Source organism: Quercus suber, unplaced genomic scaffold (genome assembly GCF_002906115.3).
Source record: "Quercus suber isolate HL8 unplaced genomic scaffold, Cork oak 2.0 scaffold_216, whole genome shotgun sequence".
NCBI classification, from domain to species: Eukaryota; Viridiplantae; Streptophyta; class Magnoliopsida; order Fagales; family Fagaceae; genus Quercus; species Quercus suber.
Window position 1 is genome coordinate 1,078,224 of NW_027069674.1, and position 19,169 is coordinate 1,097,392.

At 34.2% G+C, this 19,169-nt stretch overlaps 1 protein-coding gene across 2 annotated transcripts in view; it reads left to right on the forward strand.

The window, feature by feature from the left end:
• LOC112024609 (ABC transporter C family member 13) overlaps positions 1-19,169 on the forward strand; it is a 78,939-nt gene that overhangs the window by 44,366 nt on the left and 15,404 nt on the right. For both annotated transcript variants that reach the window (XM_065779749.1, XM_024057227.2), the window contains exons 15-29: positions 5,028-5,145; positions 5,263-5,379; positions 5,542-5,622; positions 5,708-5,962; positions 9,300-9,401; positions 9,488-9,555; positions 9,763-9,894; positions 10,015-10,162; positions 11,726-12,006; positions 12,327-12,483; positions 13,077-13,252; positions 13,974-14,085; positions 14,192-14,245; positions 17,686-17,808; positions 18,302-18,400. In XM_065779749.1, the coding sequence (XP_065635821.1) occupies positions 5,028-5,145; positions 5,263-5,379; positions 5,542-5,622; positions 5,708-5,962; positions 9,300-9,401; positions 9,488-9,555; positions 9,763-9,894; positions 10,015-10,162; positions 11,726-12,006; positions 12,327-12,483; positions 13,077-13,252; positions 13,974-14,085; positions 14,192-14,245; positions 17,686-17,808; positions 18,302-18,400 (2,023 nt within the window). The remainder of the gene's footprint in view (positions 1-5,027; positions 5,146-5,262; positions 5,380-5,541; positions 5,623-5,707; positions 5,963-9,299; positions 9,402-9,487; positions 9,556-9,762; positions 9,895-10,014; positions 10,163-11,725; positions 12,007-12,326; positions 12,484-13,076; positions 13,253-13,973; positions 14,086-14,191; positions 14,246-17,685; positions 17,809-18,301; positions 18,401-19,169) is intronic.

The following is a 19,169-nucleotide window of genomic DNA, read 5'->3' on the forward strand; positions in this document are numbered from 1 at the left end:
ATTTTTGTTCTTGAATTGTTTGACCCCTTGTACACTCCATGTGTACTGGGGTGTTCCTTTTTTGATATCAATTAAATTTGCAGCTAAGGAGATCAAAATTTGGACAAAAGAAATCAATAGGCGAGAATGTCTTTGCATAACGTATATCTGGGTATACCTTTTCTCAAAAAACCAAGCTTTTAATCGCTCAATAGAAGCATCAGGCATGTACTTCACAATATACACCAAATGACAACCAACAGTAATTTTCCTTGGAGGACATGTAACTAAAGATCAAGTAGCATTTTGAGATAAGGCAGACATTTCTACTTCCATTGCAGACTTCCAATCATGGATGGACACAGTCTCTTGGACAAACTTAGGAATAACAGCAGAATTCAAGGACAAGGTAAAAGCATTGATAGATGAAGATAAATGGTAATAAGAGACAAACAGAGAGATAAAATGAGAGGTACAAGTATGCTTACCTTTGCGCAAAGAAATTGGAAGAGAGTTAGGGTTAGGAGGTGGATCACTACACGGGGAAGAAGTCTTTGTGGCAGCTTTCTGCCGACGACGATACACCTAGAGTGGTTTTTGAGGAGGTTCAGTAGGAGACACAAGCGGTAAGCGAGGAAGACAAGGAAGAGTACTTTCACTACTCACTGAATGAGAGAAATAGGATTGAGATTTATCGAACGTGACATTAACATTAATGTAACAATGATGAAGAGTAGGTGAGTAACATCTGTATCCCTTCTGAGTGCGAGAATTCCCAAGAAAAACACATTTAATTGATCTTGGATCAAGTTTCACTCCCTTGACCTAAGATATAGCACATGCAACCAAAGATTTTAGGAGGTAGAAACAAAGGTGCATTAGGGGAGAGCACATTTATAAGAGATCTGACCACCTAGGACAGTGGAGGACGTGATTAATTAAGTGACAAGCAGTTAACACAGCATCACTCCAGTATGATTTGAGAATACACATATGAAACAATAGGGCACGAGTGACCTCTTACAAATAACGCATTTTGCGTTCAGTAACGCTATTTTTTTGTGGTGTATGAGCACATGAATATTGGTAAATTATACCATGATCGTCAAAATATTGAGGCAGATCTATGAAAATATTCATGAGCATTATCAAATTGAAAAACATGAAGTGAAGCATCAAATTGAGTCTCTATTTCCATAAAAATTGATTTGAAAATTGAGCACAATTCAAACATTTCTTTCATAAGATAAAGATGGTTGACCCTAGAATGATCTTCAACAAAAATAACAAAATATCTAAATCCCAACAAGGAGGGATTGTTTATTAGACCCCAAATATCATAATGATCTAAATGAAAAGCACTGCTGACACAACTCTCACGTCTAGAGACAAATGGCACCCTATGATGCTTACCTAATTGACATGCTTCACATTGTAAAGATTCAAGTTGGCGACATGATGGGATTAACAATTTCAAATTATGGAGAGGGATGACCGAGGAGAAAATAATGCTGAAGAGGTGAGATAGACAAGTAAGAAGCCAAAAAACTGGAAGAACCACGCTTATCCATGTAGTAGATACCATCAGCTTCATGCCCACCACCTAGAATCTTCCCCGTCTTGAGATCCTGAAAGATAAATGAGTGGATAAAAAAATGGTAGTGCAATTCAAAAGTTTAGTAAGCTTACTAATTGACAAAAGATTAAAAGGAAAGTCAAGAATATATAAGACATAAGAGAGAGAGATTAGGATTAAGATTGGTAGTGCCCTAACCTGAAACTTTAGTGGTCGAGCCATCTGCCAAAGTAACATTGGGAAGACTGCTATAGTGCTCAAGGTCATAGAGTAAACTTGAGGTACTAGTCATATGATCAGTACCACCTGAGTCAATGACCCAAGGTTCTTGTGTGGCATGACAAGTAGTGGAAGTACCTTTTTTGAGCCAAAGTAGTTGTAGAGCCAAACCTAACAAAATTAGAATGCATAGACAGGTGGCGATTGTACTCTTTCTAATGGAGACTACTTTTGATGTTGGTGGATGTGACTGTGAAGTTGGTTCTTCTGCCTTAAAACTAGGTTGATGAGCTGAGGGTTTACCATACAACTCCCAATAGAAGTCTGCCATATGATTCTTACCATAACAATAGGTGCAATGCCGACCCCTTTGGTCATAACCTCTGTGACCTCGGCCTTCTCGACCACCTCTGCACTCTTTATAGAAGTGGCAAAAGCAGATTTATCACTAGAAGGTAATGCATCAGTACTAGAGGAAGGGAATGTAGTAGTACTAGAGTTAGATAATGTGGCCTGTCTAAGTCTACCAAAAACTTCACTCAATGAAGGGAGGTCTGTACTAGCCAAAATTTGTGATTTCACTAGTTCCAAAATTTTAGGTAAGCTAGAGAGGAAGTGAGCAACATGCATATAATCTCGCTGTTTCTTCGTTGTTTTAATATCTGAGGAGATGGGTTGATAAATATTGAATTCTTCACATATACCCTAAACTTGTTATAATAGTCCTCCAAAGACAAATCATTGAGAGTCAGGGAGAAATAAGCTTCATGAAGTTCATAAATCCGTTAACACCAAAGTAAAGTTCCTTGGCTTGTTCCTAAACAAGTTTAGCTGTTGGTAAGAAAACCAAACTACAACAGATCTTAGACTCCATGCTATTCCACAAGTAACTCCTAATTTGTGCATCTTTGGCTCTCCAATCAGCATATTTAGAGTTGTAGATATTCTTTCTACCAAGAAGAAACACTTCAACTGCCTGGGCCCTTTGAGCATAATTACTTCCATTTGTTTGAATGGAAGTAATAGATAAACATGTCTGGATGCAAGAAATAATTAGTGGGTTGAATACTATATTTGGTCTCCCTAGCAGCCATTGATTAACAAACTCTCAATAAACCAATAAACTAGTGGACCCATGGAAAGTAACTAAGCAGAGAGTCAACTACAACTAAACAAATGCAACCCCCCAAAAAAATTCCAACACTAAGCAAGTCCAACAGCCATTCATAGCCACTCCAATAAATCCAAAGAATAATGCTCTAGTAACACAAACAACATCAGGTTCCAAAACATAATTACCAAATCAACAAAGAAAAGGGTTCAGACAAGGATTACCCAAATTGAGAATCAAGTCATATCAGACCAAAGACAATGAGTTGAACCATAGAAGAGCATATCAGAACCCAAGGAAGGAAATCCGGCGGCGGCCCGAAGATCAGAGCTACGGTTGGTGCTAAAAGGTGTGTTAATGGGTCACTGGAAGAAGATGACTAGAGCCATGATGCGGTTTGGCAATGATAGAATAGTGTTTGCGAGACCCACGAAGCAGTCGCTAGAGCTAGTTGATGATTCCAGCCAGTGTTTTTTGTGGTCATCGGAGTTAGGGCGAGGGATCGGCAATGAAGATTTTGATCTCTGGTGGCAGAAGGTTGTGGTTGTGGCTGGTGGGGTGAGTGGCAGAAGGTAGCTAGGCTAAACCACTCTCTGAGAATATGTTGTGGAAAGAAACATGTATTAGGTTTCTTAGGCTTTTAACCCTCACATGTGAAATATTATATGGTAAGTATGCTCATGCTTTATGGTGTGAAGTCTTTCTCATGTTTGGGATCCAATGGGTTATGCCGAAGATGGTTGCCTCACTTTTTTTTGATGTAGGAATTGTTTGGGGAAACATTCTTCAAATATTTGGAATATGGTTAATTTGGAGGGAACATAATAACCGTACTTTTGAAAACACTTAGAGACTCGTAGATCTTTTGAAGTCTCTACTATTTAGGATTTTGTTTCAGTGGTCTAGAATTTGGGGTTTCACACAATCTATTTCCATTTATGATTTTCTACATTATGTCAGTATCTCTGCTTGAGTTACTTGTATTTGTTTTAAGCACAGAGCGTTCATTATCATTGTGAACGCGACGTACTTTTTATGCAATAAAACTTTGATTACCTATAAAAAAATGTATTATTAATGGTGATTGCCCATTCTAAATCTCATCTTACTTTTAGTAATCAAACATTCCTTTTTTCCTTTACCGTTTATAGTATCTCTAAATTTATGACATGGTATGGAAGCAGGTTAATATACAGCTGGCTTGATTATTTAATTGTATATTTTTAATGAGGAAAGGCCAGCATGTGATTTTTTCTAGCAAAACCTGGTTTTGTTGTTCTTGCCCTGTGTTAGAGTTACTTTTAGTTTTGTTTTATATTAGCATGTTAATGTAAAACAATAACTAGGAGTAACTCTAACATGCTGCAACATTATAGTTTTTTGATGTGGGATGCTCAAACAGATAACTATCTTAATTTAGTTTAATTAATTTTGGAAGTCAACTTTATTTTTATCAGTGAATTTGATTTTTATTAGGTATTATTTAGATTATTAGCATTTTATTTAATTTTCTAGAGTCACAGTTACTTTTTTAATTCAGTAGTTGAGATTTCCCAAGTCGTTTAGAATTAGGTTTGCTAAGACAATTAGAATTAGGATTTCTCAAAAAAAAAAAAAAAAAAAGAATTATAGTTTAGTAGCCTATAAGCACAATAATGTACTCCTATGGAGACACATTATTTTGATGATAAATAAAATTTCTCTTGATAAAATTGTCCCAATGATTTGGTGCTGACTCTAGCCAATCCTAGGTGTTAAATCCTAGGTTACCTATCCTGTACTTTCCTATTCTTCAATTTTATTGTTACATTGTCTTTGTTTGCCTGCATCATTTTCTTTCTCTAGTGGTTTAAGGAATGCCCAAAATCTTATATGCTTTTATGCTGAAAATCAAAGGAAGGTTGGTGCTTGCATATTTGTTAAGAGATATTTTAATTCTTTATTTGGGACATGGAATTCTATAGCTTCATTTGGGCTGTCAGGCTCAAGTAGCTGGATGAATTGGCAACATCCATGACAACATCGACAAGTACATTCATAGTAGCATTAGTAATTGCAATTATAGAATATAATATAATGTGTTTTAGAGTGTAGTATATGATTTAAAATATTTTACATTCAAATAATTGTGATCCTCAATAGGATAAGAAGGACGAATGAACTTTTGACATATATTCGGACTTTGAAGATGTATGGCTGGGAGCTTCTTTTTTCTAGCTGGTTGATGGAGACAAGATCTTCAGAAGTGACACACTTGAGTGTATGACTGTAGTCACATTCTTTGAGTACCTGAAATTTATGCAACTGATTAGACAACTTCCATTTTCCAATGCCCAAACAAAATCTGAATTGTATTAATTTGATCCATTTTTATTAGACTCGGAAGTACTTGGATGCGTGGTGTGTATTTTTTTGGGCAGCAACACCCGCTCTTTTCTCGCTGTTCACATTTGGACTCTTTGCACTCATGGGACATCAACTTGATGCTGCAACGGTATGCTGCTTACTATTTCTTCCGCACATCAGATCTCTCAGTGACAGTGTTGTTTCCTCCTTTCCTTTTTTGTTATCATTATTTATATATATTTTTTTGTGTTAACCTTTATGAATATGGTTATTATAAATGGAGTTTCTTTCTAAAAACCCTTACTTGCAGGTCTTCACTTGTCTTGCTCTGTTTAACACCTTGATATCTCCCCTAAATTCATTCCCATGGGTCATTAATGGACTCATTGATGTGAGTTTTCCACATGCCGTCAGTTTTCAAAATGGACCCTTTAATAGTCAGTAATTATTGATTGAGCCTCTTTACTTTATGCCAGGCCGTTATATCTACCAGACGGTTGAGCAGATTTCTCTCTTGTTCTGAGCACAAATGTGAAGTCGAACTGATGGCAGATTCTTCTTCACCAGGTTTATCGAATGAACAGTCTGCAGCCATCTTTAATGATATGTCTATAGTCATCCATGATGCATGTTGTGCTTGGTCATGCAGTAATGAGAAAGAATGGAATATGGTGTTGAATCACGTGACTCTAGAACTCCCAAAGGGTTCCTTTGTTGCAGTAATTGGAGAGGTCAGACGTGCCTTGAGTTTTTCAAATTTTTTTTAATTTTTTTTTTTTTTTTTTGTTGGTAAGTTTCAAAATTCTGCTTGTCCATCATTACTGCATATCTATCTACTCTTAAATATTTGTTAACGTAGTGCACTGAAGAATTTTAGTTATGTGCTTAAAAAGTGGACAATAATTTTCATAATTCATTAGTTACCTAACGTAGTACAAATTGGAGAATCTGTCTACATGTTCTTGTGGTGGGTAATGGTTTTGGAGGATTTGTTGATCTAGGGTTTAGAACCATTTTTAAAGAAGGGTTTTGTAGGGAAGAGAAATGTTTTGATTTAGGGATTAAAAGAGGTAAGAAGAAACACAAATCAAATTTCTTCACAATCTGTGAACCATGCACGTTACCATTATCATAGGGAGAAGAGGAAAAGAGATTGAAGCATTAGTTGATATTAATGGATGTAAGATATCTAGTTTATCTATAAAATATTTGGGGGAAAAATACAAGTCCAAGTCTATTTAGAATCCGATTTTAGAAAAGATGGAAAGGAGATTAAGGGGTTGAAATAGGAGTTCTCAAGGAGAAGAAAAGATGGGAAGGAGATTAACGGGATGAAAGAGGATCTCCCAAAGAGAGGGTGAGTCACTTTGATCAAGAGTACTCTTTCTAGTTTACCAACATATTTCTTTCTAGTCACTTTGCATGCACATCGCTTTGAAAAATTGAAAATTGACTCTTTATGGAGTGGTTTAGTTGATGCTTTTAAATTCCATTTGGTCAGTTGGAAGACAATTTATGAATCAGTTCCACAGGGAGGTTTGGGTATTCACAGTAGGATAAAGTTTCTCTACATCCTAGATAGGAGGAACTCTCTCCAAACTACTGCATGTCAACTCTAGAGAGTGGCAAGTATCCTGGTCCCGGTGAAGCTTAACTTAAAAAATAATGCCATTAACTTAGGTTTGACTGATTTGTAGAAAGAGAGAAAAAAGTGGTCAATCATCTGGGGTTAATGGGGTTATTTATTGAATCTGAGCTTTAGCTGGGCCAAGACACTTGTCACTCAATGGTGTTGACACATAGTAGTTTGGAGGTAGTTCCTCCAATTTAGGTTGTAGAGAAACTTTATCCTTTATAGTATTGCACTGTTCAATCAAGCTTTGTTAGGAAAATGGTTTTGGCGCTATGTAATAGAAAAAGATGCTCTATGGCGCACGTTGATTGATTTGAAATATGGAAGTGTTTGGGATGGGTGGACCTTAGGGTTCTAAATGAATCACATGTCATCGTGTGGAAGCACATTAGATGTGGGTGGAATACTATTCAAGCTTTCTTACTTTTGAGATTGGTGCGGTGTAATTCTTATGGATGCCTTTCCAAGCTTTTTTGGCATAGCTCAAGCTAAAGAAGCTTACATGGTAGATTACACATGCAACCACAATTTGAGTGTTCATTGTGATGTGATGTTCATTAGATCCTGCCATGATTGGGAATTGGGAATTTTGCAATCTATTTTTTGCTCATCTATATTCCACAGATATTAAAAGGAATAGCAGTGATCGCATGGTGTCGACATAAGATATAAAGAGCCTACCATCTATTGTGCCTAAATATCTAAAGCCCAATCTCTTAATAATTAGGATTTTATTTTATTCATTTTTTTTTTTTTTTTTTTTTTGAATCTCAAGATGGAATCAATAAAGGACTCTCCATACTTGTAATTAATTGTTCTACTCCAAAGATACTATCCCTCTCCTCCATATACCTCCACAACCTCAGTAGTGTTTTGAGTGAGTTGGTACCTTCTCAAGTACTTAGTATTTGAGGCGTTGGTTTAAGCTAGGGGGTAGCATATTTTGTATATAAGTATTTTGAATGAGGCCTGGCTACCTTGAATTAGCCATAGATTTTATGTTTTCTTTATAGTTTTTCATCTTTTCTATTTGTTTGCAGCTGCTTTGCTTCTATTCGCAATGTGTGGTTCCACGTTTTTCTTAACTGAATCTAAAACGTTTGAGTTTTCCATTGAGGAAGGGGGTTCTTTTTTCTTATTAAGGATATTTGAGAGGGGTCATACCTCAGTGCGCTTTGTTTTTTTGGGGAAAGAGAGTGCAAACTGTTTTTTGTCCCACCTGGAGGAGTTGATTTCAAAGCACTCTCCTGGTCATTTTGCGAGAACGATTGGTGAGGGTGACATAGTTTTCATCCTTCAATTGGGGTCCAATGCCCATGGCACATTTTTAATGGTTTTTGAACTTCTTCATGGTCAACGGAAGGGTAACATAGTGATACTTGAAGGAAGGTTGGGCAGTGGCTAGTGTGGCTTTGGTAGACTAGTGATAATCTTCACAAGTGATGATTTTGTTTGGTAGACCAGTGTTGTATATGCACATAGTGTAGAGAGTCTATTGACTGTGAGTTACTCTATTGATTCTAAATGATTCTTTTATTCCTAATTTGGGATTAATGGTACTTTATCATGGTATTGAAGTATGTAGTTCAGAATTTGAACCTTATCTCCACTCTATCTGTCGTTTAAAAGTTAAAAACTTCATGTGTTGGGCTCCGCTTATTGAGGGAGAGTTTGGGCACACACGTGAGGCTTGGTATTAGAATAATGGTTAAATGTTTAAAATCAATTTGTTCTAATAGCTTAAAATTTTGGGTTAAGTTGTAGTTTATCCTTTTGCATAAATTGTTACCATAATTTTCAATCCCATTGTTAAATTTTGTTATAATGGTCTGTAAATATTCTGCATTTTCTTTCAATTGTTTGCAAGGAAAATCCTCTTTTTCTAGGTTGTGACAGATTATTTAGATATCTAAGTACAATAAATATGGATTTAAAAATACTAGTTTCAGGCAATTGGTGCAGGTCTTTTAGTCACCTGGGTGTTGCCAATCATCTGGAAAACAGTGGTTTCATACTGCTTTTCTGAAATTTCTTACCCAACAACTCTAGTGCAACATATGGAATATTAAAATGATAGTATTAGCAATAGCTTTTATATTGTTAAAACTTAGGTATGGTACCTTATGTGCAATAAATTAGATTCCTAATTAAATTTAAACACTTGGATGGATTGAATTTAATTATCCTTGGAAAGACAACATTATTTGTGTTTTATTGGTCAATCCATTCTGGTGTTTGAATTTAATTGGGAAACCTAATGTATTGCACCTAAGGTACTTTATCTAAGTTTTACCCCTTTTATATTATGAGAATATGTATAATATACAAATGACTCTAAGATTAGCACTCTGATAAGTATAAATATCATCCATTGTGAAGAATTTTACGTTGAGATTTACTGCATTACCTTCACCCAGTGAATTGCTTGTACTCAGATTGGTTCAGGTAAATCGTCATTGTTAAATTCAATTTTGGGAGAAATGCACGTTCTACATGGATTAATACATTCAAGTGGATCTATAGCATATGTACCACAGGTTCAAAGCTTCTCTTTGTATTGGTTTGGCATGTCTAAAGCTGAATCAATGTTTCTTACGTTGGCATTTGCTGTTTAAAACTGTAGGTACCATGGATTCTCTCTGGAACGGTACGTGATAATATCTTGTTTGGAAAGAATTATGATCCCAGAAGGTGTAATTCTATCAACTATAAAAATTTTCTGTTTTTCCAGATACATTAATTACAATTTTTTTCCCCTTAAAAATATGTTGCTGATTCTATGATCAATAAAAGTCCTCTTATTTACAAATCTTATTTTCATGTCTTTGACAATCAGAAACTCTGAAATTGTATTTATCCATGCTGACAATTGTATATTGCTTCTCTCTCCTTGAGCAGATACTCAGATACTTTACAGGCATGTGCACTGGATGTTGATATTTCGTTAATGATTGGAGGAGACATGGCTTATATTGGAGAAAAAGGAGTGAACATATCAGGTGGACAGAGAGCTCGTCTTGCTTTGGCGAGGTTATAGCATCTTCAATTTCCACTGTGGCTAGCTCCCAATTCTTATGATTTCTTTTTACCTTTCAAATTTCTTTTGGGATTCTTATCAAAATATTTCTTGGAAATTTGTGCTGTGAACAGGGCTATTTATCATGGCTCCGATATTTTTATGCTTGATGATGTCCTCAGTGCCGTCGATGCTCAGGTTGCTCAGTGGATTTTATATAATGCCATTCTGGGTCCTCTTATGAAGCAATGCACTCGTGTACTTTGTACCCATAATGTGCAGGTGACTCCCTTGAAGTTCATATGGCTTTCTCATGATATCTATATGAGTTTGGATTTCATTAAGTTGATATTTTAGCCACAGGATCAGCCAATCAGGGGACTATTTTCCATGAAAGAAATCTCTCATATTGTCTTAAAATATTGTTTATATACAAATTGTTTTACTTATAACAATGATGCATATTATTACTCAACTTTAACTCATGAAAAATTTATTTGTTAAGTTGCAACTGATTGAAGGGAGTGATTATGTGTTCCAAGGCAATAATATAGAGATAATTAACTGACGTAGGATGAATTGGAGAATTTGTCTACATGTGCTTGTGGTAGGTCAAGAGTTAGGAGAATTTGTGGATCTAGGGTTTAGAATTGTTGAAGAAAGGGTTATGGGGTTGTGCTAGGAATTAAAAGATGGTTTGCTAAGTTATTTGATGCCTACTTGGCAGAAGAAAGTATGAAGGTGGTTTTAGGGTTTCGATAGGTAAAAGAAAAGCTTGATTTAGGATTTTAAGGACGAAGAAAATGATAGAAGTTTATGGTGTTTAGGGGTTGTATGAAGAACACCACAAGAAAGAGAAGAGAAAGAACCAGCATGCTTCAACACTCAAAATACTCCATATGTTTATTTTTTGTTAATGAATATTAATATGTTTATTAATCAACTGCATCTATTCTTTGAGTGCATTGAGCACAAACATATAAAGGACACTATTTACACCAGTAGTATTAAGACTCCTAGTTTTATTACTAAATGAAAAACCTAATAAAAACTATTTTGGACGCAAAGAAAATAAAGTCCAACATACTTAGGATTGTTGAGAAAATTCTGGACTCAACTAAACTATCAAAATACCCTTAATTTTTAGGGATGGCATAAATAACAAATTTTCCCCTGAATATAAAATTGACCATAACTTGTTAAAGGAATACTCAAATAAAAAACTGTATTAACTCTAGGACATACATAACTAGAACTTTAAAACCACAACTTACTTCAATTGGACTTCACACGTGGACCTCATAATATAACACTTGAATAAACAAATTTGTGAAGTAGTAAAAGATTAATCTTTGATGACTGCATCACTAACCTAACTGAATGACAGTCTTAGCAATTCATTGTCCAATAATTTTAATGAATTTGTAAGAGTGAATAAGATACAAAGGTTACAAATGATATTTCCAATGAACTTTTAAATTTTGTTCAAGTTACACTGAAGTTAAAAGACTGTAGTGTACTATTAAAACTGTTACTGGTCCATGCTAGTTGAGATGCTGTACTTGCGAGACATAGACACTTTTGGTGTGCGTCAAACAAGTGTCTAGATGGTGAGAAATTTTGGCATCTGATAGGTGTTTGACTTGGACATAGCTTATTTGCATTACGTGTTCATGATATTGTTATTGATCAATGTTTTCTGAGTATTTTCTGGTTTATGGTAGTCATTGTAACGCAATGCATGACTTGACACATCATTGCAAATGGTCATAGCAAAACAGTTTAAGAATTTAGTTAACATTTTCTCTTGTGGATGAGTTTGATTTGTGTTTCTGCATTTGACAGGCAATATCTTCTGCTGATTTGGTTGTTTTGATGGAAAAAGGGCATGTGAAGTGGGTGGGAAGTTCAGCTGATTTGTCAGTTTCTTCATATTCAGCATTCTCTCCACTAAATGAATTTGATACATCTTTGCACATTCAAAGACAAGAATGCAGCATGGCTGCTAATACTGAAGGCAAACAATCTCTCCTAGAAAAAAGCACTACTCATGTTTCAGAGGAAGCAGAAGAGATCATTGAAGTTGAGCTACGAAAAGAGGGCAGAGTTGAACTTACTGTATACAAGTAAAAACGTTTCTTGTTAAATATTGTACTGCATATAGGAGATAACAATTTATTGAAAGTGCAGTTTTTAGCTAGGATGCACAGACACTGCATTTGGGGTTTTGTACCTGTGTCGTATCTGTGTCGTAATAGTGTCTTATCTGCCATATCATGTTATAATTTTTCAGAAATTGCTTGTGTCGCCGTATTGTACCCGTATCTGTACCTGTGTTCATGTCTGTGTCCGTGCATCCTAGGTTTTTAGGGCTTTTCTCTTGATAAAGTTCTCTCACTGAACACTTTATAAGTAAACATACAATAAGTGTGTTAATTTTTTGCAGAAATTATGCAGCATTTTCTGGTTGGAGTATCACAGTTCTGATATGCTTGTCGGCAATTTTAATGCAAGCTTCTCGTAATGGAAATGATCTGTGGCTGTCATATTGGGTTGATACAACAGGAAGCAGTCAGACAGAATACTCCATCTCCTTTTATCTGGTATTCAGCTTCCCCACTTTTCCTTATAATTGCAAGCTGTCTGGTTTTCTATGTGGTTATTTAGATTTAAAAAAAAAAAAAAAAAAAAAATTCTTCAGGGCAATTATTGAAATTATTAATGAAGCTAAGTTTAATTTTACATGTAAATATCAGAACTAAAACTTGAAAAGAGTTCAGGTAGAGAACTTAAAAGTAATAAATTGGACAGATTTTCTAGAAATTCATTCAAAGTAAAAGTGTATTATCTAGTGGAATATGCTAAGCTGGGTCAAGAGAGCCTCAAACTATAGTGCTTTGGCTTGTAGCAAATAGGAACATAGACCTTAATTTGAGAAATTTATGTAATTATATATGTCCTTTTTCACTAGTTCAGCTGCACCCAGGGGGTGGAACTTGGAAGGGACAATGAAGTTGGTTATGTTATAATTTGGATACTTTTAGTCAATATATGTACATTGCAACATAGCATCTCTGCTTTCTGTTCAATATAATATATTGTTTTTGAAAAGAACATTTAAGCAAGAATTCTGGGGAACTTGTGATTGGGAATGTTTGTTTTCCTGTTGTAATTGACTTATCAATTGACTATGCAGGTTATACTTTTCATCTTTTGTATCATAAACTCCTTTCTAACGTTGGTGAGGGCATTCTCATTTGCATTTGGGGGCTTACGAGCTGCTGTTAAGGTGCATAATACACTGCTTCATAAGCTTGTCAGTGCACCTGTCCAATTTTTTGATCAGACCCCAGCTGGAAGGATATTAAACAGGTTAGAATAAACTACAGTGAAGGTGCATATTTTTGTGCTTTATAAGCTTGTAAATGCACTTGTTCAATTCATTGATCTGACATCAGCTGGAAGGATGCTAAACAGGTTAGAACAAAATTCAGTTAAGGCGCATAATACACTGCTTTAGAGCATTAGCATCCGGAAGTCTAAAAGAAAAGGAATTTTACATTCTAAAAATCTACTTTATCTATTTTTACATACTATTTCACAACTCACCCAACATCCCATTTCTTATTTATCACATCAATTCATTTATTTACTAATTTCACTCTCTTTCTCTCTGTCTCTCTTCCTCTCCATCATACTCTATCTTCTTCTTTCTCTTTGTTTAAAAGGTCACCAGTCACCACAACCGGGAAAAAAAGAAAAGAAAAAAACAGCTACCACCACAACTCACCAGCCACTAAGCATAGATCCAACCCACCAGCCACCACAACTCTTACTTTTCATGTAAAAAAATAACCACATTCTATTTAAAAAAAAAAAAAAATACCACATCAAAAACCACCGATAGAGGGAGACTGAATTAAGGGGAGAGAATAAAAAGGCATTATAGGAAGAGAGAGATTCAATATAATAAACAATTTCTTTTTTTACAAACACAGCTACAGTAACTTCTAAATTTAACTTATTTGGGGTTTTACCCACCCCAATGCTAATGCTAAATGACTTTTTTCTCATCCCTTTCTTAAATTTGTAGGTTGTCTTCAGATCTTTATACAATTGATGACTCTCTTCCGTTTATTCTCAACATTCTTGTAGCCAACTTTGTTGGCTTACTGGGAATTGCTATAGTTTTGTCCTGTGTACAGGTACCTATCTAATTTGTTCACTTTGCTTTTATGCTCTTCCGAAAATCTACATTTCACTGTCTTCAGGATTGAAATGTTGTTCAATGGGTTTTATGTATATATGCAGGTCTTCTTCTTGCTTTTGCTATTGCCATTTTGGTACATCTACAGCAAACTTCAGGTACTTCTCTATATTATTATGTAGAATTATCAATTTTTATATTGGAGTGTACATCTTGCACCCTCATTATTCGTTTCTTAAATTTTATGGAAAATTGTATAATTACCCCAATAGTTTGGGAGTGGTTTCAAATTAAACCCTAAATTTAAAAATGTTTCAATTAAAACCATAGATTATTTTTAGAGTCATTGTTAACCCTGGTAAAAAAAAAAAAAAAAAAAAAAGTTCGTTGTTAAGTAAAAGTAATGAAAAATAAAGTAGATTGCACTTGAGACTTAGAAGACCTGTCACATGAAAATAAAGTGGTATTTTACTGTTAAAAATAAATAAATAAATAAAACAAACAAATCATGTCTTCTTCATTAAATTGCATTTATCTATTAGGATTTTAAGTTATTTTGTAAGCTTTTTTAGTACCAAAATAGTAAATGTCATGGAGGATTTTATTTTTATTTTTATTTTTATTTTTTAAATAAAAAAAAAAAAATTAGAGATCAGGCCTTAGTGCAATGACAAGTGTCTTCCATCAAAAGTGACATGTCATGGGTTTGAGTTTGAGAATTAGCCTTTTCAAAAAATATTGAGGGTATGGCTACTGACCATGATCTCTCATAATCTCGCAAAAGTAGGATCTTTGTGCATCAAGTTAGACCTTTTTTCTTGTTCATGTGTCTAATCAGGTTAGGATTACTACTTATGTGGATTTCTATTACTTTTTGTGTATAATATCTCACTAAGGGGGCAAATTGTAATGATTTGGAAAGTTCACAGCTTTAAGTGAGACATTTTGAAGACTAGGCGAAAATGCCTTTTTGGTCCCCACTTTTTAATTTTATTTATTTTTATTTTTTTAAGATGCGGTCCCTAAAATAAAAAAGAAATCATTCTCATTTTAGTCCCAATTGTCATCTCACTAACGAAAATTGCCTACGTGGCAGACGGAGTGCACTATTGACACATTAAATATTGATGTGACCATTTAAATAATAATAAATTTTTTTATTTGGTATTAAAAAATTGCCATGTCAGCATTATAATTAAAAAAAAATTAAAAACAAAGAACTTCTAATTTCTCAATTTTAATTTAAATTGAAAAAAAATAAAAACAATATATATATATATATATATTTGTAAGAACATGTTCTACTCCCAATTCATGAAGAACATGAACTTATATGTGGACCGGGTTGGATAGGTTTTTTTTTTTTTTTTTTTTTTTTTAATTACTATTATTTTTATTAAATTGAGCATTAGAAATTTAGAATAATACTGTCACAAATAAGAGCAAATTTATAACCAAATAATCCTTAGCATAACACCAAACCAACACAAACTACTTAGGTTTTGGGTTTTATTTAGGAGAAGGGGAAAAAAAGTAAATAACAAAATTGTTTAGTATATTTTTAAATATATTTTTTAAATTTGAAATATATATTAAATATAGGTGGGTCGGATTGGGTTAAGCGGATTTGTAAATCTTATGACCTGAACCCAACCCGACCTATTGTAAAAAAAAAAAACCTACAACCAAAACCATCCCACCAACCCCTACAAACTGACCCTACCCAGCGAGTTGGATTGGATTGGGTTGGTTTTGACGGGTTGGTTGTACACTCCTACCGGAAATTTTCTTGGGAAACAAACACACAAAAAACCTAGAAAATTCAGCTTAAAAACAGCATTATAGGCAAAATCATAAATCCCAAAGCCCCCATTTTCTCAAACCCAAGAAAAATAATTTCTTAAATTTATAGATTTAAAAAAAAAAAAAAGCAGATTAAAAACAAATTCCAGCCTTTGTTTGGTTGCCAAGAAAATGAAAGAAAAAAATTTTTGACAGCACCATTGAAGTCTATTCCATCTAAACCCAACTCCAATCAAATTCAAATAAAAAAATTATCTAAACCCACTCTGTTACGTACACATCTACATATGGTTACATACACATCTACATATACAAAACACGTGACACAGATCTGCATACCAAGAAATCAACATATGCCAACCAAAATTAAACCCTTAAATTCAAACCCAAGCCGATCCATCGCCACACAAACAGCCACACCAGATTTGTGGTGGCCTTTCCTCCTCTCTTTGCGAATTTACATGAGAGTTTGAGAGTTTAAGTTGAGTGGGTTCAATTTTTTGGGTTTGTGTGGGTTTATTTTTGTGTTTGTTTTCTGAGAAAAAAGAAAAAAAGAAAAAAGAAAATGCCAAATAAAATAAATTCTCTTATTGTGTTTGTGTTTAAATTTGGGTTTGTGTTCTTATGTATTCTTATTTTTTTTTTTTAATTTTTAATTTTTTAATTTTGTTATAATTGAGAAATTTATTTTTTAAATTATATGCTGACCTAGATGCTTAAATAAATTTTTTTTTTTATATTATATTAATAGCCACTTCAGCATTTAGCGTGTCCAAGTGCACTTCGTTTGCCACGTAGGCAATTTTTTTAGTGAGATTATGGTAGGGATTAAAATGAGAACGATTTTTTGATTTTAGGGACTGCATCCAGGAAAAAAAAAGTGGGGACCAAAACGGAAATTGGTCCAAAATGTAGGCTGATTTGAAACTAAGTTTAAATTTGAAATTTTGTGTAGTGTACATTGCCTCCACAGAATCTGAAATTTTGAATGTTTGATAAACATTTAAAGCTTTTCGCATGGTATCCAATAAGTTTTATATATTTGTCATTTTAATCCTGTGAGTTTATTATTATTATTTTATTTTATTATTATTTTTTATTTTTAAACCCACAACCTTACCCATGACCTTGCTGCTACAAGAGGAGGTGTCATTTGAGGTAGAGTTTGTTGGCTTAATCCCTTGTGATCTTTTTACCACCAAATGTTACTTATGAGGATTTGGTGGGGAACCCTAACAACAGGCCTCGGAGAAAAAAAGAAAAAAAGATTATTTACATCAGTGATTGTAAATTCTTACAAGCTTTGTAGGGAATATCTATATGGGACTACGTAGGATAAATGATAAAAACGTTGAAACCAGCATGTTTTCTAATGGGCATAGAAGTATCATATAGCCCGCTAATATTAATAGATGTTGCACTTCACTGTGAAATTCTGATTTACTAGAAGGTTTTCAATATATGAGATTATGACTATAGGTGATGCATTATAATGTTGCTTTCTTACGTAAGCGCACTGGTTGCTGCTGCAAAGTTGAGTTATTGAGAATGAGAATTAGATGTAGCATATTTGAATACATAGGAATTGATATATCAGTGGCTGGAATATTGATCTACTTGTCTAGCTTGTTAAATTTAAACAATAGGAAAAGAATTGTATATTTCGTGATGGTTGAATTTTATGATATTATTATTGGCCATACATATCAAAAAACGACATTAGCATTGGCCATCCGGTACAAGGAAAGATTAAAAGTTAGACTAATGAGTTGTCTGCTTAGTAGAAATTCTTCAGTTCTTCTACAGATCAACATCACGAGAACTGCGGAGGCTGGACAGTGTTTCTCGTTCTCCTATATATGCATCCTTCACAGAGACACTCGATGGGTCATCAACTATAAGGGCATTCAAGTCAGAGGTAGATATTTATATATTTTTTTCAAATTGTATATCTAATGACATCATGTAGTGAATGGTCACTAGGACAGAAAAATAATCAGGAGAGAGAGAGAGAGAGAGAGAGAGAGAGAATACTGAAAGGGGAGAAAAAAATTAGAAAAAAGGTTTATGACTTAATTGTTTTGTCCCTTCGCCGAATCACTGTAGTTTGTTTATATTAACCTGATATGACACAATTACATGAATATCCTTAAGCTAATATAAGAATAACAAGCCAATTATAAAGTAACCACTAATGCTAACAATTATAAAAATGCCAAGAGTACTAAATGGTTTTTTTTATTCCTTTTTTCTTATTCTTCTAAGTAAAGCAGATAATGGCCCTGTATTTTATTAATTTATTATGCAAATCTTGTTTTCAAATTTATTCATATGGATTATTGATGAGTGATTCTTTATGATGATCACAATTGATTGAATTTCAAAACCAATCAATGCTGGTTTTTGGGCAGGACTTTTTCTTGGCCACATTTACTCGGCATGTATTGATGTATCAGCAAACTTCATACTCAGAATTAACCGCAAGTTTGTGGCTTTCCCTACGCCTTCAGGTATATCATAAGATTTTGAAATGACTTCATTTATTTTTATATATATATATATAATGTAATTTATTGAAGAAAAAAAAAAAGCAATGTTTACAGGACGTATACTAGAGACCAACATAATCATGGTGTAGAGTACAATGATCAATGAAATCTACAAGAGAAGAAAAAGAATAAAAACCCAATGAATGCAGCCAAGAAAATAGAGAAGTAAGAAAAAACATCTTCAGTTCTGGAATATTTCTTTCTTGGTCCCCAAAGCTTCTAGCATTTTGTTCACGCCATAGGCACCACATAATGGAACGAGAGACCACTTCCATATAATGTTATTTCTATGATGCCCAAAACAACCACACCAAGAAGAGAATATATCCAAAACTCTTAGCATCATAATCCACTGAACCCCAAACATGCTGAAAACCATACTCCGCAATTCCATAGCTATAGGGTAGTGAAGCAGAGTCTAATCCACAAACTCCCCAGAGTTCTTACACGTATAGTACCACTTTGTTACAATAATTTGTCTTTTCTGTAAGTTATCCATAGTGAGAATCCTACCCAAAGCAACAATCCTAGAAAAGAAAGCAACTCTAGGCAGAACTTTAGATTTCCAAAGAATTTTCCATGGAAAAAATACAGTTGTAGTAGACACCAAAGAATTATAATAACCTCCCACTTCAAAACCCCTACTTTTAGCCGGCTTCCAACAAAGCTTATCTTCCCCCTTTTCTCCAACCGGACAAGAATAAATTAAATCCAAAAAATTTGACAATGA